The 21,125-nt window shown below is 43.3% G+C and overlaps 1 protein-coding gene and 1 long non-coding RNA gene across 2 annotated transcripts in view; one reads left to right on the top strand and one right to left on the bottom strand.

The window, feature by feature from the left end:
* Positions 1 to 21,125, top strand: part of cacna1ba (calcium channel, voltage-dependent, N type, alpha 1B subunit, a) — a 949,382-nt gene that overhangs the window by 922,758 nt on the left and 5,499 nt on the right. Inside the window, exons 44-48 of the mRNA XM_072488273.1 lie at positions 8,946 to 9,075; positions 11,995 to 12,102; positions 13,786 to 13,818; positions 14,648 to 14,864; positions 16,515 to 16,738. Of these exons, the coding sequence (XP_072344374.1) occupies positions 8,946 to 9,075; positions 11,995 to 12,102; positions 13,786 to 13,818; positions 14,648 to 14,864; positions 16,515 to 16,738 (712 nt within the window). The remainder of the gene's footprint in view (positions 1 to 8,945; positions 9,076 to 11,994; positions 12,103 to 13,785; positions 13,819 to 14,647; positions 14,865 to 16,514; positions 16,739 to 21,125) is intronic.
* Positions 11,394 to 21,125, bottom strand: part of LOC140399105 (uncharacterized) — a 52,363-nt gene continuing 42,631 nt past the window's right edge. The window contains exons 2-3 of the long non-coding RNA XR_011937631.1: positions 14,724 to 14,790; positions 11,394 to 11,607 (exon numbers count right to left, since the gene is read on the bottom strand). This is a non-coding gene — a long non-coding RNA (uncharacterized lncRNA). The remainder of the gene's footprint in view (positions 11,608 to 14,723; positions 14,791 to 21,125) is intronic.

The raw sequence follows: 21,125 nt of genomic DNA, 5'->3' as shown, positions 1-21,125 counted from the left end.
GATTTAGAGAGGACGACAACCACGCATGATGACGCCCGTTATGCGGCGCCAGCCGCGTCATCTATGCGGCGCTGCTTTTACGCGGGCGACAAGGCCTGGCGCGTGTAGATGACGCGGCCCCAATCCTGGCCCATTGTCAGGGCCTGAATCGGTCGGGACTGGGGCCGTTCCGCGCCGTCGTGAACCTCAACGCCGTTCACGACGGCGCGGCCACTTCGGCGTGGGAGTGGAGAATCCCGCCCAAGTGTTTCCCCTGGCATTGGAATTCTTGCGAGTTGTCCTGATTAGTGCAAGAAGAAAAACATTAACAAAAAAAAGCTCTTTTTTTTTCAGAAATATTCAAGTTCCGTATTACCAAACGACTATATATGTCATGAATTTTATATCACAAGTAATTTGAGGTTTATGTCACAAGCAACACACTGTTGCTGGTGACACACATTTACCTATGCAACTTCTAATATTGTGCCAGAGCAATGATCAGATACAACTTTTGAATTGTAATATTTTGATCAATGCTATTTTCAATGTGAGTTATGTCATGTGAGAATACCTTTAGTAAATGGGTGTTTACTACTGCAGTGATGTCAGGTTGGGTGGAGCTGGGCTGTCTGTCAGCTTTTTACTTTCATGTTAGGCTATTTGCTGCAGGGTGTGTTTTAGTTTCGTTTTCAGTGTTGGAGCTGAAGCCAGACAGAGCAGGTGTACTGTTGATCTCTCTGCCATGAAAATACTATCTCTTGATAATTTGGTGAATTCAGAATTATAAATGTTCTCAGTAGTGAATGTAAACCTAATGTGCTTCTGTTAAAAGGTGTTTCTTTTGTCTTCTGGATGTTGTTTGGGAAGTTATTAAGGATTACTTAGTGTTGTATTCTTTGGGGGTTGTATTTGAATTGATGGTTGCTAAGATGTTCACTGTATGTTTTAAAAAGGTTAACTTGAGTTCATAGAATAAACATGGTTTTGCTTTAAAAAAATACTTTTCCATTTCTGCTCGACCACATACCACAATCTATTAAAAGTTGTGGGTCAGGTGAACTCCATGATACACTTTGGAGTTCTCTAAACCCTGGCCCATAACAAATTGGGGGCTCGAGGGGGACAAAAGTCTATCTATTGGATTGGCTTAGTGAACTTAAAGACAGTGAGGGGTGAGCATATTGTGTTTACTTTTCAGGTGTGGCATTTCAGTTTAAGTAGGGAGTGTGTTGTGGACAATGGCTCATTCAGAGGCTCAGAGGTTTTTGGGGGTGGAGACGGTCACACGCAGTACCTTACGGACAGAGACTAAAAGCAGACTGTTAGATTTGGCAAAAACATTGCAGTTAACATTACCTGACAAAATGCGAAAAGATGAGGTAATTATGGCGGTGGTTAAGCATTTAAAGTTACCTGAGATACAGTTTGACTCATTGGAAATGGCAAAAATTCAATTACAAATTAAACAAATGGAACATGAGAAAGAATTAAAGCAGCTTGAATACTTGAGAGAGGAGAAAGAAAGAGAGAGAGAAAGAGATAGAGAGGAAAAAGAAAGAGAGAGAGGAAAGAGAAAGAGAGAGGAAAAAGAAAGAGAGAGAGAGAGGAAAAAGAAAAGCAGAGAGAAAAAATAGAAAAGAAAGAATAGCCCTAGTAGAACCAAAACAAAGAGAAAGGGAGATACAGATCAGGGAAAAAGATAAAGAGAGAGAGTTTGAACTTCAGAAAATGGCCATGAAACATGACAGTCAGTTAAAATTGGCAGGCGTAAAGGGAAACGTACAGTTGGTAGATAGTGATGAGGATAGTGAGAAAGAGCATCAAAGTCGAAGGCTTGGTGGGGATCTATTTAAATATGTCCAAGCATTGCCAAGGTTTAATGACAAGGAGGTAGAAGCCTTTTTCATCTCATTTGAGAAGGTAGTTAAACAAATGAAATGGCCACAGGACATGTGGGTATTACTGATTCAAACAAAGCTGGTAGGTAGGGCTAGTGAAGTATTTGCATCATTACCAGAGGAGGTATCTGGGAATATGAGGTAGTGAAAAAATCCATCTTGGGTGCATATGAACTAGTGCCTGAAGCTTACAGAAAAAGGTTTAGAAATTTAAAGAAAGAATTTGGTCAAGCATACATGGAGTTTGAAAGGCTCAAACAAAGTAATTTTGATAGGTGGATAAGGGCTTTGAACATAGACCAAACCTATGAGGCTCTCAGAAAAATTATACTTTTGGAGGAATTTAAAAATTCAATTCCTGATGTAGTGAGAACTCATTTGGAAGAACAGAGGGTTAAAACTGCGAGATTAGCAGCAGAAATGGCAGATGATAATGAATTAGTTCATAAATCAAAACTTGGTTTCCGACATCGGTTTCAGCCTGTGAGAGATAGAAACTGGAGACATGAGAAATACTCAAGTGGTAAAGGTAAAGGTGATCTGATGGGAGGTAATAAGGAGAGTGTACCTCAGATTAAAAAATAAATCCAGGAGGGTGGAAAAGAAATGAAAAGTTTAAAATGTTTTCACTGTAATAAAGTAGGCCATATAAAGTCACAGTGTTGGTGGTTGAAGAAAAGCACTGGGAAGGCTGATGTGGTAAAACAGGTTAAGACAGTAGGGTTTGTTAAAGTGGTAAAGAAAAGCCCAAGTGAAGCGAAGGAGGTGCAAAAGATTGTACAGCCTGATCAAGAGGTGATTGATAAGAAGGTGCCAGATCTCTTTAAAGAATTTACTTGTGTGGGTAAAGTTTACTCATGTGTATCAGGAGGAGCAGGTGAAGAAGTCACAATTTTAAGAGATACGGGAGCTAGTCAATCTTTAATGGTAAGAGATGAGAAGTTATGTAGTTTGGGAAGACTGTTGCCATAAAAGGTGGTGATATGTGGAATTCAGGGCGAGAGGAGTAGTGTTCAATTATATAAGGTAAGGTTGGAAAGTCCAGTGAAGAGTGGTGAAGTGGTAGTAGGAGAAATAGAGAAACTATCTTGTCCAGGAATACAGTTTATCTTGGGTAATGATATAGTTGGATAGCAGGTGGGAGTGATGCCTACTGTGGTTTATAAGCCAGTGGAAAGTCAGACAATTGAAGTGTTGAAGGATGAATATCCTGGGATGTTTCTGTATTGTGTAGTAACAAGGTCGTAAAGTCACAGGTTAAGACAAGACAAGAAATCAAAGATGAAGATGAAGTTGAAGTGCAATTATCAGAAACGATTGTTGATCAGATGGGTGAAAAAGAACAAGAACAGGTGTAGGATGAGGCGGATATTTTTAGTTTAGGAAATATGGCGGAGTTACAACAAAACGATGTAGAAATAAAACGGATATATCAGAAAGCATATACGGAAGAGGAATCTGAGAGTATACCAGAATGTTATTACCGTAAAAATGATGTCTTGATGAGAAAATGGAGACCAGTACATATGCAGGCGGATGAAAAGTGGGCAGAAGTTCATCAAGTAGTATTGCCGGTAGGGTATAGAAAGGAGGTGTTGCGAGTTGCACATGAGGTACCAGTGGGAGGTCATTTGGGATTAAGGAAATCTCAAGCTAAAATCCAAAAATATTTTTATTGGCCTGGACTACATGAAGATGTAGTTAAATTTTGTCAATCATGTCACACATGTCAAATGATGGGGAAACCTCAATCAGTGATAAAACCAGCGCCCTTAATACCCATTTCAACATTTGAGGAACCTTTTACAAGGGTCCTAATTTATTGCGAAGGACCACTTCCTAAAACGAAAAGTGGGAATCAATATCTTTTGACTATAATGGATGTGTCTACTAGGTTTCCAGAGACCATTCCAGTACGTAATATTACAGCTAAAAAGATTGTGGAGGAGTTACTTAAATTCTTTACTAGATATGGACTAGGCACAGAAATACAATTGGATCAAGGATCAAATTTTACCTCAAGGTTACTCAAAGAATGGATAACTTAGGAATAAAACAATTTTAATCAACTGCGTACAATCCAGAATCACAGGCAGCATTAGAAAGGTGGCATCAGACATTAAAGACAATGTTCAGAGCTTATTGTCAAGATTATCCAGAGGATTGGGATAAAGGAATTCCATTCGTACTGTTTGCAATTAGGGATGCACCTAATGAATCATCAAATTCAGTCCTTTTGAAATAATTTTTGGTCATGAGGTAAGACGGCCACTTAAATTGATTAAGGAAAAATTGGTGAGTGAGAAATCAGAACTTGCATTATTGGATTACCTGTCAAATTTTAGGGAACGATTAAATAGAGCAGGTGAATTGTCTAGACAACAGTTAAAAGTTGCACAAAATGTGATGAAATGGGTAGCGGACAAGAAATCCAAAGTTCGTACTTTTGCCAGTGGAGATAAAGTTTTAATGTTGTTACCAGTGGTTGGTGAACCTTTAAAAGCAAGGTTTTGTGGACCTTATCAGATTGAAAGGAAATTAAGTGAGGTGAATGATGTTGTAAAAACACCAGATAGAAGGAAGAATCACCAAGTGTGTCATGTGAATATGCTTAAAAGGGAAGGGAAGGAGGTTTTAATGATTCTAATTCAAAGTGACGAACCAAATCCAGATGACTGTGAATTTGACATACCTCAAATTAAATTGGAAAACGAGGATGTTCTTAAAAATTGGGATAAATTGTTGAGTTACTTACCAGAGGAAAAACGGACTGACCTGAAAGAGTTATTGATATCACATGGGCAAGTTTGTAGAGATAAATTGGGAAGTACTAAAATGGCTATACTTGATGTAGATGTGGGAAATGCTGTTCCAATCAAACAACATCCATATAGACTTAGCCCTTTAAAATTGGCACAGGTTAACAAAGAGATTGAGAGTATGCTTAAAAATGGCATAATTGAAGTGTGTTGCAGCCAATGGTGCTCACCCATAGTGATGGTACCAAAACCAGACCGTATCCAACGGTTGTGTATGGTCTATAGAAAGGTTAATGCAGTTCCAAGAACGGACTCTTATCCTATCCCATGTTTGGAGGATTGCATTGAGAAAGTGGGACAATCAGCTTTTATTTCCAAACTGGATTTACTTAAAGGTTACTGGCAGGTACCTTTATCCAAAAGGGCGAAGGAAATTTCAGTTTTTGTGACTCCAGATGGTCTATACCAATTCAAAGTTATGCCATTTGGCATGAAAAACGCACCAGCCACATTTCAACGGTTGACTAACAAAGTTGTTTCAGGATTACCCAATTGTGCGGTATACATCGACGATCTGGTAATTTTCAGCCACACATGGACAGAACATTTGACACATCTGATGGAGTTATTCGATCGACTCCAGGAGGCGGGTTTGGTGATAAACCGAGACAAAAGGGAATTTGGAAAGGCCCAAGTCACTTTCCTTGAGGAGTTTCCGATACCCTCAAGACGAAGGGAAATAATGTGATTTCTTGGCATGAGTGGATTTGATCGAACATTTGTCAAACGTTTTGTAGCGTGGTTGCTCCACTGATGGACTTGCTGAAGAAACGTCAAAAATTTCAGTGGACAGAAGACTTTCAACAAGCATTTGACGGCCTGAAAGTTGTGATAACCAATGCTCCTGGGTTGGAGAATTACAAGGGACTCTGTGGTCAGATTGAACTAAAGTATCTGACTTTAAAGCAAAATGCCGAGGTGTAGAGAAATGGACGGATCGTGCCGAGACCTTCTTGTTCAAAGAGACTGTCAAGCAGGAAGGATTTCAGTTGGAGGAAGAGGAACAAAAATTGTCTATATTATTGTACCTGTTTGCGTGTTATTTTTGTGTGCATTTCTTAAAGGATTGTGAAAAATTGAAAAATGAAACCATCTTGAAGTTGATGGGTTTTTTTTTCTTGGGGGGAGGTGTCATTGAAAGTACCTTTACGAAATGGGTGTTTATAAATGGGTGTGTATATAAATATCTGTCGTGAGAGTACCTTTAAGAAATGGGTGTTTACTACTGCAGTGATGTCAGGGATTGGGTGGAGCTGGGCTGTCTGTCAGCTTTTTTAAAAACTTTAGTTTTAGGTTGTTTGCTGCAGGGTGTGTTTTAATTTTGTTTTCAGTGTTGGAGCTGAAGCCAGACAGAGCAGGTGTACTGTTGATCTCTCTGCCATCAAAAGACAATCTCTTGATCATTTGGTGAATTCAGAATTATAAATATTCTCAGTAGTGAATGTAAATCTAATGTGCTTCTGTTAAAAGGTGTTTCTTTTGTTTTCCGGATGTTGTTTGGTAAGTTATTAAGGATTACTTAGTGTTGTATTCTTTGAGGGTTGTATTTGAATTGATGGTTGCTAAGATGTTCACTGTATGTTTTAAAAAAGTTAACTTGAGTTCATAGAATAAACTTTGTTTTGCTTTAAAAAATACTTTTCCATTTCTGCTCTTCCACACCTGTAGAGTGGGCCGTGCGCTCCCCATACCACAATCTATTAAAAGTTGTGGGTCAGGTGAATTCCATGATACCATTTGGAGTTCTCTAAACCCTGGCCCATAACAGTTTTAACCATGCCATTTTGGTTTGCCATGGTAATCAGTATTCGGAACCTCTTCTTTTTTTTGCAGTTGTGTGAGTTGGCAGTTCTGTGAATTGGCAGCAGCGAACATTTAGAGGAAAATGGAATACTGTGTGCCCAAGTGTTTTTCTTGCATCTCTAATATCGTTTTACTTTTGCTAGTAATAAACATTGGCAGACGACTCTGAAAATAGTAACACCATGTGTCTGCTAATAGCAATTGTGCCACTAGAACAGTCGGTGCTTTCTCATCAACACAGCCAGAATTAATGTGTTAAACAGTAACTTCCAAAAATAGCTAGCACAGGGCCACGCCAGATGCTAAAATACAAAATATTTGGAAAAAGAATCCAATGTGCCTGCTGATTTTAATAAAGGTGGGACAAGGGATGGGTGACCAATTCTCTCTCAAAAAGTGAGTTGTTCATTTAAATGACGTAGAGGCTGCCTGCCTTCAATCTAACATGATGTGGAGATGCTGGCGTTGGACTGGGGTGAGCACAGTACGAAGTCTTACAACACCAGGTTAAAGTCCAACAGGTTTGTTTCGATGTCACTAGCTTTCACGCCCCGAAGGCTAGTGACATCGAAACAAACCTGTTGGACTTTAACCTGGTGTTGTAAGACTTCGTACTTCATTCTAATAGTCATTCTATTTTAAACTAATTTTAGCTGAGTTTTGCAGGCCTGGGTAGAATCAGCAGCTGAAAGGGATGAATCCATATGTTGAGGGGGCGGCACAGTGGTTAGCACTGCTGCATCACATCGCCAGAGACCTAGATTCGATTCCGATCTTGGGTGACTGTGTGGAGTTTGCACATTCTTCCCGTGGCTGCGTGGAATTCCTCCGGGTGCTCTGGTTTACCGTCAAAAGATGTGCAGGTTAGGTGGATTGGCCATGATAAATTGCCCCTAGGTGGGGTTGTGGGGATAGGATGGGGTTTGGGCCTAAGCAGGGTGCTCTTTCAGAGGGTTGGTGTAGAGTTATTAGGCCGAATGTCCGCCTTCTGCACTGTAGGGATTCTATGATTCTGTGATTAAGTGTATTTACAGCACTGCTTGTGAGCCAGGAGGAGCAGGAGCTTTTCCTCCATTAGAAACAAGCTACCAAGTAAATCCACAGCCTCCCACTCTCTCCCCGCACCCGAGGAAATAGGTTTGCTCCCTCACGACCAGCATAAGAGCTACCCGCTCCTGCTGCCACTCTCGCACTGGACCTCACGGATCTCACTCACTTTCCCAATACACCACCTGATCTCGTAGGCTTTGGCCTTGTGAAGTAAGTTTCCTGTCCAAAAGGGGCCCAGCCTGTCAAGGCTGTTTTGGGCAAAAGCCAAACAGAAAATAGCAACCGCACATCAGTTCCCTTGCACGGATCCCACCTCCAGATTCAAGTCCAGGCTGATATCTCTGGTCGAGACGGTCCAGCACAATTAATCATCCTTTTAAGAGTAAGATTTTTGGCTTTTTTCAACTCTTACTTTGGATGCCAAATACATTTCACATTAATCTACTTTGATGCTCAATTTTCCAAATTTGACATTTGTTGAAGGACTTTAGTTAAATGGCCTCCACTGATAGTCAAGGGATTTGTGTATTCACGTCAAATATTAATTGTTTCACCGATCGTGACTCAATGTCATAAATCATGTGAAAGCAATTCACTGCATTCCTCATGTACCAAGATATTGCAGAAGAATTAATGACAGGTCTTTTTAAGCAAGGTTGAAAACAGTATTTAGTCAAGCGCCATATATTTTTATTGCAATATCACTGTGCATTCAAATTTGAATGTGTTGTTCAAATACTGAACACCCTTCGCAGCCAAACTTAGTGCTACCTCACGGGCAGAATGGTAGCACAAGTGGATAGCACTGTGGCTTCACAGCGCCAGTGTCCCAGGTTCGATTCCCGGCTGGGTCGCTGTCTGTGCGGAATCTGCACGTTCTCCCCGTGTCTGCTTGGGTTTCCTCCGGGTGCTCCGGTTTCCTCCCACCGTCCAAAGACGTGCAGGTTAGGTGGATTGGCCATGATAAATTGCCCTTAGTGACCAAAAAGGTTAGGAGGGGTTATTAGGTTACAGGGATAGGGTGGAAGTGAGGGCTTAATTGGGTCGGTGCAGACTCGATGGGCCGAATGGCCTCCTTCTGCACTGTATGTTACATGTTCTATGTACCTGTTTCCATTCTGATTCTAAAGAACCGATTATTGACACAGCTCTTCTGTCTGACTGTGACAATTATATTCGTCTTGTTAGATCATATAAACTCTGCTAATTTCATTACCCTTCACCTGGGATGAGTATTTTGAATGTCTGAGAATTGTGCACGATAGTGTGTGTGCCCCGAAAATAAAGACATTTTTATCACAAAAATTCCTGGAGATTAGTTCCTGGTCAGGTTATAACAGACAGCATGTTTTTTACCAGTGTTACTGTGGTAATTATATTTCCTATCATTTAGTTTGTACCAAGGTGGACTCAAGGAATCCTCACCCTGGTTGCGGGCCCAGGAGGCATTTAATGAGTCTAAACTGCGACTGCCTGAACGTAGTCAAGCGGATGAAACTCCGGTTACCCAAAGCAGCCCTCAGGTATGAATTTAATATTTAAAATGCAAGATAATTGCATAGCTCAGAAAATAATTCCCAATGACAACTGTGAGTGAATATGGCTGACATTATGGGTTTGATTCTCAGGCATCCCAGCCGCGTGTTTCCCGTCAGCGGGATGTGACTCGCTGTTCGCTGGTAGCAGGATTCTCAGTTCCCACTGCTGTCAATAGAATTCCCATTGAAGCTGTCCCACGCCACTGGGAAACGAGACCAGAGAATCCTGCCGCAAGCGAACAGCCAGAGAATTCCAGCCGATATCTAAAGCTCACATTTGTGGCTGTTATATTTGCTTCCATAAGGTGCATCTTGTTTACATGATGCGCGTGACTGGAGAATAAGATACAGGATTTTGTGAACCTAATGTGGATGAGGCCTGCATTGTTCTGTAATGGAGATCAAAAATGGCGTGTTGGTTTTTGCCGAAACAACATTCTGCACTATGGATAAGTAGACGATAAGTTGGGACTTGTAAGTTGTGTAGAGAGCATCCATTGATCATGATATTGCCTCCCTGCAACGCTCCCCAACATGCCATGCTCACTTTATGCAACAAGGTGGCAAGGTGACACAGTGGTTAGGACTATTCGCTCGCAGTGCCAGTGATCTGGGTTCAATTCCAGCCTTGGCTCACTTTGTTTTTACTTTCTCCCTGAGTCTACGTGGGCTTCCTCTGAAATGAAATGAAATGAAATGAAAATCGCTTATTGTCACAAGTAGGCTTCAAATGAAGTTACTGTGAAAAGCCCCTAGTCGCCACATTCCGGCGCCTGTTCAGAGAGGCTGTTACGGGAATCGAACCGTGCTGCTGGCCTGCCTTGGTCTGCTTTCAAAACCAGCGATTTAGCCCTGTGCTAAACAGCCCCTGGGTGCTCCAGTTTCCTCCCATAATCCAAAGATGTGCAGGTTAGATGGATTGGCTATAATAAAATTTCCCTTTAGTTGACAGGAATGTGCACGTTAGGTTATGGAGTTACGGGGATGTAACTAAAGTGGGCTAGAGTGCTCCTTTTAAGGGTTGATGCAGACTCGATGGGCCAAATGGTCTCCTTCTGCACTGTAGGGATTCTATGATTCAAAAAGGCACTTCCACAAGGCACAACCATCTCAATTGTCCAGCTTTCATGGCATAAACAAATAAATATGCAGTTTTCATTGCTGGATGGACAGGAAATACTTGGTGGGTTATGATCTGAAGATCTAGAATTTTAGAATTGTAATTTTAAAAATGTTGAGTCGGATCAACAAACAATATCGTGGGGATTACCATTGACCAGAAACTGAACTGGATTAGCCATATTAATACTGTGGCTACCAGGGCAGGTCAAAGGATAGGAATCCTACGGCGATTAACTCCCCTCTTGACCTCCCAAAGCTTGTCTACCATCTACAAGGCACAAGTCAGGAGTTTAATGGAATACTCTATACTTTCCTGGATGAGTGCAGCTCCAAAAACACTCAAGAAGCTCAGCACCATCCACGACAAAGCAACCCACTTGATTGCTCCCCCTTCCACAAACATTCAAGCCCTCCACCATCGACAAACAATGGCAGCCGTGTGTACCATCTAGAAGATGCAGTGTAGTAACTCGCCAAGGGTCCTTCGACAGCACCTTCCAAACCCACGACCACTACCATCTGGAATCACAAGAGCAGCAGATACCTGGGCACCCCACCACCAGGAGGTTCCCCTCCAAATCACTCACCATCCTGACTTGGAAATATATCGCTGTTCCTTCACTGTCACTGTGGCAAAATTCTTGAACTCCCTCCCTAAAATGAGTGGCATGGTAGCATAGTGGTTAGCACTGTTGCTTCACAGCACCAAGGACCTGGGTTTGATTCCCGGCTTGGGTCACTGTCTGTGCGGAGTCTGCTCATCCTCCTTGTCTCTGCGTGGGTTTCCTCCGGGCGGTCTGATTTCTTCCCACTAGTCCCGAAAGATGTGCTGTTAGGTGAATTGGACATTCTAAATTCTCCCTCCGTGTACCCGAACAGGCGCCAGAGTGTGGCGACTAGGGGATTTTCACAGTGACTTCATTGCCGTGTTAATATAAGCCTACTTGTGACACTAATAAAGATTATTACAATGGGTGTACTTACACCTCAGGGACTGCAGCGGTTCAAGAAGGCAGCTCACCACCACCTTCTGAAGGGCAACTAAGGATTGGCAATAAATGCTGGCCCACATCCTGCAATGCCCACGTCCTGTAAATTCATTTAAAAAACCAAATAATTTGAAAGATATTACCTGATAAATTATCCTTATAATTAGAGGCTTCGATTTAGTAATAAGTGGATTAATTGCAAATTTAGTATGTCACGGACAGAATTTGGATGTTTTATTGTTGTGTTTTGAAACATTTCTTACCCTCAGAGTGATTTGTCCCCATCTAAAAGATCCAGCAGCAGACCTTAGTGAATTTAAAAATAAAGCAGATCCATTTCATATTTGTCTAACATCCATTGAGTTTCTGTCTCTATTGCCCACAAAACGTTCCATTGATGATCCACCTGTAACAAAAAAAGTCTGAATTTCACAAATAGCTGTGATTGTATTTTCAGTCGGCATTTGTTGAATTTAAAGGTCCTTGACCAGAAATGTTAACTCTGTTTCTCTGTCTATAAATGCTGCCTGACCAGCTGAATGTTTCCAGCATTGTTTGCTTTTAGTTCCGATTACCAGCATCTGCAGTATTGCTTTTCAAAGAGTGTATACCTTGTTGTTTTTGTAATTGAGAAGTTGAGTAATTCCTGTGTAAAAAGGAGGTTTGCTGGATTTTAATAATTTATCTGTGTAGACTGTCTGTGTTTAAACAGAGCTTCAATCTCAATGAACAGCAAAGTTATGATGAATTGAGTTGAATAGAAAGGAGCTGATATCCACTTTCTCTTGCACAGGCTGTGGAGATGAGAGAGATAGGGTATGATTTGAATCAGGTCGATCAGCCGGGTCTGGAGAGCCAAGGACGTGCAGCATCTATGCCTCGACTGACTGCAGAGACTCAGGTAAGTGATTCACCAAAAAACAGAAACGTATATTAAGGTTTTGAATGATGTCAGTGCGCTTGGAGTGTTTTGATGTATGTGCAGAGTCTACATGAATCCCGACTTGGAGAGATATTGAGCAGAGACAAGGGAGTCACAAAATGCCAATGGGATTTAGATAGGTTTACGGGAGAGGGGGGCGCGGGTGGGGGGCGTGAGAAGAGGCACACTAAATATATGAGAGAAAGGCTGGGGCGAACCAAAGGAAAAGTTACGGACCTTGTGAAGTTCTACTAAGATTGCATTGGAATCCCCTTTCACCACAGCCTGAGAGCAAGGAATATTAAATAATTGACTGCTAATTTTATTTGCGTATAATATAAAGCATGCTCATTATGCTCAATGTTGTTTTCTCAGTCAGACTTCGGGTGGGATTCTTCGGCTCTGCCCGGCCGCCGACCCGAAATTCCCGCCCACGGTCAACAGACCCCGTCCATGGCGATCTTACGGTAGACGCGGCTGAAGATTCTAGCCCTTTGTTTCTTACAATTTTTTGATGGACATCTTTTCCAAATTTGTTTTAGCCATTATTATTAATTTTGCTTTCATATTCTAGCTAACCAATTTTGAGCTGAATTTGAATAATACAGCTCTTTATAATAGTATTTTGTAATAGTAACCCAGCTAATCCTCTGGAAATATTGACAATTCCCGAAATCATTTTCAATCAGCTTATGAAAGAACTCTTGCCTAGGCAGTTACACTTAATTTGCTGTAAACCACTTCAAAACATTGCACTGAGCGTTCATGTGAGTTAACTTGACAAGTGTAAAGTTGAACTGCAATCGGAAATTAGAGTTAATCAAACAGTAGAAGTGAAGCCAAAGAGAGCCAGAATCATTCACAAGTTTCCACTGAACCCCTCCAAAACACTAAGTATAAACCCCCTGCAAAAGATTAAAAATAAATCACTTCACTCCTTCTGCGTGTGATGAAGCCCATACCTTGGTCCAGGGTATTCATCAGGAATCAACGTCTTGTGTTTTCCGATGCAATTGGTATTTTCAGGACTTGTTCATTTTTCAATTACTAATCATTACACTGAGATTTTTGGCCAGTATTCATTCCAGTCTGAAAACAATATTACCTGTGCTTAGTAATGCCCTGGTTGTCATTCATTGTGTTTGGAGAATTGGCTGTTTATATTTGTCATTGGTTTAACTGTCAGTTTTCAATCACAGTCCCTGTTGCTTATTCATTCATTCATCCAGACTGATAAACATTATTTAATGTAACCAAAAACCGACTTGCTAGTTATTTTGAGCTCAATTGCTGTAACATTTCATAATTTTTCTGTGCTTTGTCTTTCCCGTCCCAACCAACATTTGATTCATCAATCCTTCCCATCATTCCCTAACCCGACTTCTTACTTCACCGACTTGTCTTTCCTCTGTTCTGTTTTACTCTCCTATCGATCTTTCTCCATTGACACCGTAACTTCCCCTGTATCTACTTTTTGTGGTGTCTTGAAATTTTGGGTTGATCTGTTTGGCTTTCATAAATATCTCTGGTGTTTTGGTTTGCTATGCTTTTTCTCTGTTTCCACCTGATCCCCGCCCAAACTTCCTCTAACCTCACCCTACCCTGTGAATGCTGTGCTGTGGGCTGCTTCAATGTGTCATCTCACTCGGCGCTTGGCTGAAGAAATCATCTCGATCATCTGGGAGTGTCCTTGCAGTATGTAACATGTATTAATTATGTCCACATTATTTTGCTACGCATCTTCATGCATTTGAATGAAGTCCCACATACACTTGTTTTGCTGGGAATGGTGGACTTCATTTCTACTTGGTGTATGACCCAGTCCTGTAGCGACATTCATAGCTTTGGGTACTGGGAGGAGTTCCTCCTTCTGAAGGATGGATTGAGTTGAGGAAACTCGTAACTGTGCCACTGAGAAGTTGCTACATTGTAAAGAGAACTGCTTCTAGCCGTTCCCTCTATGTGTTGCACTTATTAATAAGGTTGAATGCTGTGGCTACCAATCATAATATACGTGCAAGGAATCAAAAATGATCATAGGACTAGGTCATTCCACCCTTCGAGTCTGCTCTGCCATTCAATAAGACCATGGCCAATATGGTGGTGGTCTCAACTCCACTGTCCTGCCTGTTCCCGATAACCCTTGACTCCCTCATCCATCACTTCTGCAAAGAAGTCAAAGGCGGTTTATCAGCTAAAATCTCCTTTCTCCATGTTGACTGATTGTTGTGCAGGTTATCCTGAGGTTTACTCCTGATCATCCCGACCCCAGGTTACTGTCCGTGTGGAGTTTGCACATTTTCCCCGTGTCTGCGTGGGTCTCACCCTCACAACTCAAAGATGTGCAGGGTAGGTGGATTGGCCACGCTAAATTGCCCCTTAATTGGAATTTATTTTTAAATAATGTGACATTAAGAAGATGCTATCAGCAGGACAGCAGTTTTTTTTTTACTGTAATAGCAATGTGTCTCTGATATATTCAGACATTCTAACTTTCTGGGGTGTTGTGCCCTTTTTTGTGCAGCCAATTCCAGACACAAGCCCCATGAAACGTTCTGTGTCTACCCTGACACCACAGCGATCTCATGGAATGCACTTGCCTGATTACTCTCTGGAGCGTGTTATCCCGGAACGAATGCCTCATTACCACCACCACCATCAGCATCGCTGTCATCGGAGAAAAGAGAAAAAGCAACGGTCACTTGAGAGGTCTCCCAGCAGGCACGCTGATGGAGAAACAGGTCTGAAAATTGACAATTCGTGGATTTTCTTTTTTGGTCATTTTTAATTCACTTCCTGAATTGTGGGTTCGTTAAGGGCGAGAGATTTTAATACTGTGGAATGGGACACTTTATCTTGTCAGCATCAGATGTTTGCATCAAACATTCCCTGGTTGGTATAGTACTGTTAGTTGGAGAGGAAAGTTCAGTTCACTTTGCCCTCGCAATGTGTTGCAGTCCCAACACCAGAAAAACAGCTTCCATTGCACCACAGCTGTTGCTTTCCCAATGTCATCATGTACTTTGTTTTCTTCTGTGTTGGATGTCATTACTGAAATTAGACAAGCCTTTTGGTAACACCTCATTAGATATGACTAGAAATGTAATATATTCCACCAGTGTGTATCTGGTATACTCTTAGCAAACTAAATAAACAAATTCTAACAGTGAAGTAATCTATGTAAAATATGCTGTCCAAGAATGTTTTGATGAAGATAATACTATTACTAAAATCATATTAACTTATAGAGTGGTAGGTTGTGAAGGCTGACATTGCGTTTTTAATTGCAAATATGAACAAGTTATTCATTACCCCCTACTTCAAAAAGTAATCCTACCCATGCATTGCAATGTGGAAAGAATTGATACAAGTCACCACCAGTCTCCCCTATTTTGCACTTGGCAGTTCCCAGTTTCTTGTGCCATCACACAGATGTGCCGATTGGAGATTGAATGCTTCCACTTCCACGGGGGAGGAGATGCGCAAATGATAACGCAGAAAATATTGCAGTTTTCCTGCTCCCTCAGGAACAAGTCTCTGTGCTCAGCAGATGTGGTTCCAGCATTTACCGATCACTTTTTTGAAGCGCTGGATCAGAACATTTGTGGAGGAGAATTCTGAGAATTATGTGTCGTGGGTTCGTAACTCAAAAAAGGTTACAGGTTGGGGAAAAACCTTCCCTCATCGCATCTCCCCATAACTGGCTCATCTTAGTTAGAACTGTCAATTTTGTACCTTTGCAGAAACAGAGAGCCTTTTATTTTTGTAGCATCAAGACATCCCAAAAGGCTTTACAGCCAATGAAATGCTTTAGAAATGGAGGGCTGGATTCCCCGGTCCCTCAGCCGCATGTTTCTTGGCAACGTGCCGTTCGCTGCCGACAGGATTCCCACTGCTTGTCGATGGGATTTCCCATGGAAGCCATCCCTTGCTGCTGGGAAACCCACAGGTGGGGGTACGCTGCCTGCGGGAACAGAGAATCCCAACGCCGGAGAATTCCGGTGGGAGAGTGTAGGAAATGTGACGGACAATGTGCACATGGCAAGCTCCCACTAATATCAAGTTGATGATTACCAGCTAATTTGCATTCCTGCTGCTAGCTGAAGGATAAATAAGGCCAGGGACACCAGAGCGAACTCTTCTTTTAAATAGTGTCATTTTACAGAGCAAATGAGGCCTTGGTTTAACATGCTGTTTAAAAGACAGATGCAGGTATGCTTCATTCATTAATACCCAAAAGTATAGCAAGACTACAACTTTAAATGGATAATGTTTATATTTTTCATCACACATTCTGCCTGTGGTATTTATGAACACTGTTTGTTGAAGAACGAAGATCTCACTTACATGCAAGTAATCTAATCTACTCTATCTAATCATTTTGCTTGTAGACCAAATAGATGACCTCAGTTCTGCAGCTCGCCAAAAGGATCAATCGTCAAAGGAGCGTGTGCGAGGTAGGTCACAGGAGCGGAAATCTCCATCCTCCAATGAGAAGCAGCGTTACTACTCCTGCGACCGATATGGCAGTCGGGAACCCCCACAACCCAAATCAACTGATGACAGCCGGTCAACATCTCCTAGTGCAGTTCCAGATCATAGCCTCCACAGACAGGTGAGTATAAATCAGCATATGTCAGTGGATCTTACTGGCAACTGTAAATTCTAATTAAACTTTAATTTACGTGTGCTGGGGCAAAAAGCAATTATTGTTAAAATCAGCTGTTAGAAGTTACTGACATAGTCAAGTGTTGGCGCAGTCTTATCAGAACTTGGTAAATTGTCAGGCTCAGACTGAAAACTGGCGTGTAATTCTCCAATTACACAGACTAGATTTAATTACAAATATCGAGCCGCCTAGAGAAAATAAAATGAGTGGGGGTGGTTTACGCTATCACACAGGTGGGGTGGGGTCTCATAGCCCAAGCACCGGCTCAACAGAGGTCGAGGCGTTAACCCCTATCACGGAGCTGTCAGGAGGTCTTTCCCTCCACACCTCCCACCCAGCCGCAGTTGATATTCCTCGCCGACATTCCCCCTGAACCCAACGTTCCTCACCAACACTGCACCATATCCCCTGACAATCCTCGTCGGCATTCCAGCCCCGCACCTACACTGCGAAAGTATCACAGGCACTCCCCGAACCCCCGCCCCCTTCCCAGTGTCTTCTCTCCACCCCCCATCACACATAAATGTAATGTAATCTTTATTAGTGTCACAAGTAGGCTTACATTAATACTGCAATGAAGTTACTGTGAAAGTCCCCTCGTTGCCACACTCCGGCCCTGTTCGGGTTCACCGAGGGAGAATTCAGAATGTCCAATTCACCTAACAGCACGTCTTTTGGGACTTGTGGGAACACCCGGAGTAAACCCACACAGACACGGTAGAACGTGCAGACTCGCCATAGATAGTGACCCAAGCCGGGAATCGAACCAGGGTCTCTGCCGCTGTGAAGCAACAATGCTAACCACTGTGCCACTGTGCCACCCATGCACTCCCTCACAAGGGGCTCCCACTAGGGTCCAACAATGGTAGTGCCAACCTATGGAGACATGGCCTGCAGGGTCGGTGAGTAAGTGCGAGGGAGTGTCAGTGAACGTGAGGGAGGGTCGGTGAGTGAGAGGGTCAATGGGTGCGAGGGAGGTTTGGTGAGTGTGGGGGAGGGTCGGTGAGTGTGGGGGAGGGTCTGTGAGTGTGAGGGTACATCAGCGAGCATGAGGGGTTGTCGGGGAGCGAGAGGGTGGGTCGGCACGCGTGAGATAAGGTCAGCGAGCATAAGGGAGGGTCAACCCAGGGTGGGCAAGCGAGAGGGAGCATCAGCAAGTAAGAGGGCGGGTCGATGAGTGAGACAAAGGGTCAATGAGTAGGCGAGGCAGTGAACAGGAGGGTTGTCAACCAGGAGGGACAGGGAGTGGGTGAATCATTCAGCAGGAGTGTCAGGGAGCAGGAGGGAGACAGCTAGAAGCAGGTAAGTAGAAAGAGTCAGTAAGTTTTTAAGAGTTAGTAAGAGGATTCTTGGACCAGTTAGGTTCAATGCAACCAATAGGTTTTTACTGTAAAAATCACAGGTCAGGAGTGCAACCAACACTATTACATGGTTTCTTCTGGGAAGGTGATTTTTGTTTAGCAAGCTGGTTTTAGGAATGCATTAGATAACGAGAGATAACAGTAAAGTAATTAAAGGAGAGAAAGAGAATATGTACTTAACATAAATATTATAAGAACTATCATTTGTTGCCGAATGTTTAAAAAAATGAAAGGCTACAACCAACATCAGCCAGAAGACAGGGATGTAGTGTATAAGGGGTAGTAGAAACTTTCTGCTCAATTTACAGGTGAATCCCGTTTTTATGAAATGGGTCGGGGCCAAGTTCATTCCAGAAAAAAGTATTTTCTTTCAAACTGGTGTGTCGCAAAATAATCAGAGAAGAGTGATGCAATCAGCCAAAAAGACAGATTTGGTTCACAGTGCAGGACTATACAAAAGAACAGAGGAATCAGCAAACGATTAAATAAAATAATTTTCTCAAGAGAACACTTCAGTCTGATTGACTGAAAAAATAAACCAAAATAACACTCACTGTCATTTTGTAAAACCGGCATTTCCGGTATATTATTATTACACAGTGGCACAGTGGTTAGCAGTGCTGCCTCACAGCGCCAGGGACCCGGGTTCAATTCCGATCTTGGGTGACTGACTGTGTGGGGTTTGCACATTCTTCCTGCGTCTGCGTGGGTTTCCTCCGGGTGCTCCAGTTTCCTCCCACAGGCTAAAGATGTGCAGGATTGGCCATGCAATTCATTGGAGTTTAGAAGAGTGAGAGGGGATCTCATAGAAACTTACAAAATTCTAACAGGATCCGACAGGGTAGATTCAGAAAGAATGTTCCCGATGGTGGGGGAGTCCAGAACAAGGGCTCATAGTTTGAGGATAAGGGGTAAACCTTTTAGGACTGAGGTGAGGAGAGATTTCTTCACCTAGAAAGTAGTTGAGGCCAAAATATTTCAAGAAGGAATTAGATATAGCTCTTGGGGCTAAAGGGATCAAGGGATATGGCGTGGGGAGGGGGGGGGGGGGGGGGGGGGGGAGATCAGGATTTTGAACTGGATGATCAACCATGATCATAATGAATGGTGGAGCAGGCTCGAAGAGCCGAATGTCCTCCTGCTCCTATTTTCTATGTTTCTGTGTTTTATGTAAATTGCTGCTTTCATGTCAAAAGGTTATGGCGGTAGAGTAGGGAAGTAGGCCTGGGTGGGGTGCTTGTTTGGAGGGTTAGTGCAGACTTGATGGGCCAAATGGCCTCCTTCTGCTATGATTAAAAATTTCCAATATCATATTGGCCCTTGCTATTTTTCTCGTGTGCTTTTGTGTGTGCGAAATATTTTGCTTTTCTATTTCACACCATGCCAGTCCTATACGGCTCATTTAGCTCTCCTAATTTGCCATAACATCTTAAAATTCTTGCACTATTTCAAGCCTTCCTGATTGGTGTCCCTGCCTTTGATAAACTTAAGTGCATCCAAAACTCTGCAGCCCAAGTTTTAACTTACACCAAGTTACATTCCACTCTCACCCCTCTGCTCGCTGACCTGCATTGGCTCATGATCAAGCAACGTCATTACTTTAAAGTGCCTTGTTTTTGAATGCCGTCATGGCTTCACACCTCCCTAACTCTGCAGTCTCCTCCAGTCCCACCGTCCTCCAAGATATCTGCATTCATTGTGGTTTCAATCTTCTCTGTAAACCTCCTCTGAATCGCCTCCAACGCATTTACATCCTTCCTTAACTATGGAGAACAAAACTTCAGAGTATTCGAGACCTGGGGCGGGATTCTCTGTGAACCGGCAGGGCGGGCCACTCCGGCGTCGAGCAGTGGCGTGAACCACTCCGGTGTCGGGCCGCCCGGAAGGTGCAAAATCCTCCGAACCTTCAGGAGCTAGGCGCCATGCCAACCAGCGCCGAAGGGCCTCCGCCGTCCGGCGCAAGTTGGTGCATGCTTGGGAGCACCAGCGTGTGCTGGCGTCATCCCAGCACATGCGCAGGGGGGTTCTTCTCCGCACCGGCCATGGCGGAGGTTGACAGCGGCCGGTGCGGAGGGAAAGAGTGCCCCCGTGGCACAGGCCCGTCCGCGGATCGGTGGGCCCCAATCGCGGGCCAGGCCACCTTGGGGGCACCCCCCGAGGCCAGCTCCTCCCGTGCCCCCCCCCCCCCCCCCACACCCCAAGGACTCAGCAGGCCGCCCGGGGAGCCAGGTCCCGCAAGTAAGGACATGTTGCGATTTACGCCGGCGGGACTCGCCGAAAACGGGCAGCCACTCGGCCCATCATGGGCCGGAGAATCACCGGGAGGGCCGCTGCCAGCGGTCGCCGATCGGCACGGCACAATTCCCGCCCCCGCCAGTACCCCGGCGCCGGAGAATTCGGCAGCCGGCGGGGGTGGGATTCACGCCGCCCTCCAGCTATTCTCCGACCTGGCGGGGGGTCGGAGAATCCTGCCCATGGTCTCACCAATGCCCTCCCTGTCTTCATCCCCTGGTTTAAGTTTACAGGTAAATTCCCAACCTCAAATGGTGCTCAGACATTGATTGTATTCAAGGCTGAGATCAAAGGCTTATCGGGATTGAGCAGGAAAGTAGAGTTGAGGTATGGAATCCACCAGGATCCTATTAAATGATGGAGCAGGTTTGTGGAGCCATATGATTTACTCCTAAAGCGATTTCTTAAGTTTCTTACACCATTTTGTTGTACATGTGCCTCTATATTCATCGATGTGTAGCATGTACACCTTATTGAAATTCACAGCAGTGTTTTCACTAATGGGAACAGGTAGTGTGACATTTTAAGGCGTCTTTATAGGAGTTTATGTATCGCCTCAGTGTTGCACAGAAAATAATGTACTGCATTTTAACAATTTCCATTGAATGAAAGTAACATTGTTAAACTATGATTTTTATGTACCAATTGCTCATTTAAATTGCCTTTAATGTATATTCTTT

Source organism: Scyliorhinus torazame, chromosome 22 (assembly GCF_047496885.1).
Source record: "Scyliorhinus torazame isolate Kashiwa2021f chromosome 22, sScyTor2.1, whole genome shotgun sequence".
NCBI classification, from domain to species: Eukaryota; Metazoa; Chordata; class Chondrichthyes; order Carcharhiniformes; family Scyliorhinidae; genus Scyliorhinus; species Scyliorhinus torazame.
This window is presented reverse-complemented; position numbering and strand designations above follow the sequence as displayed.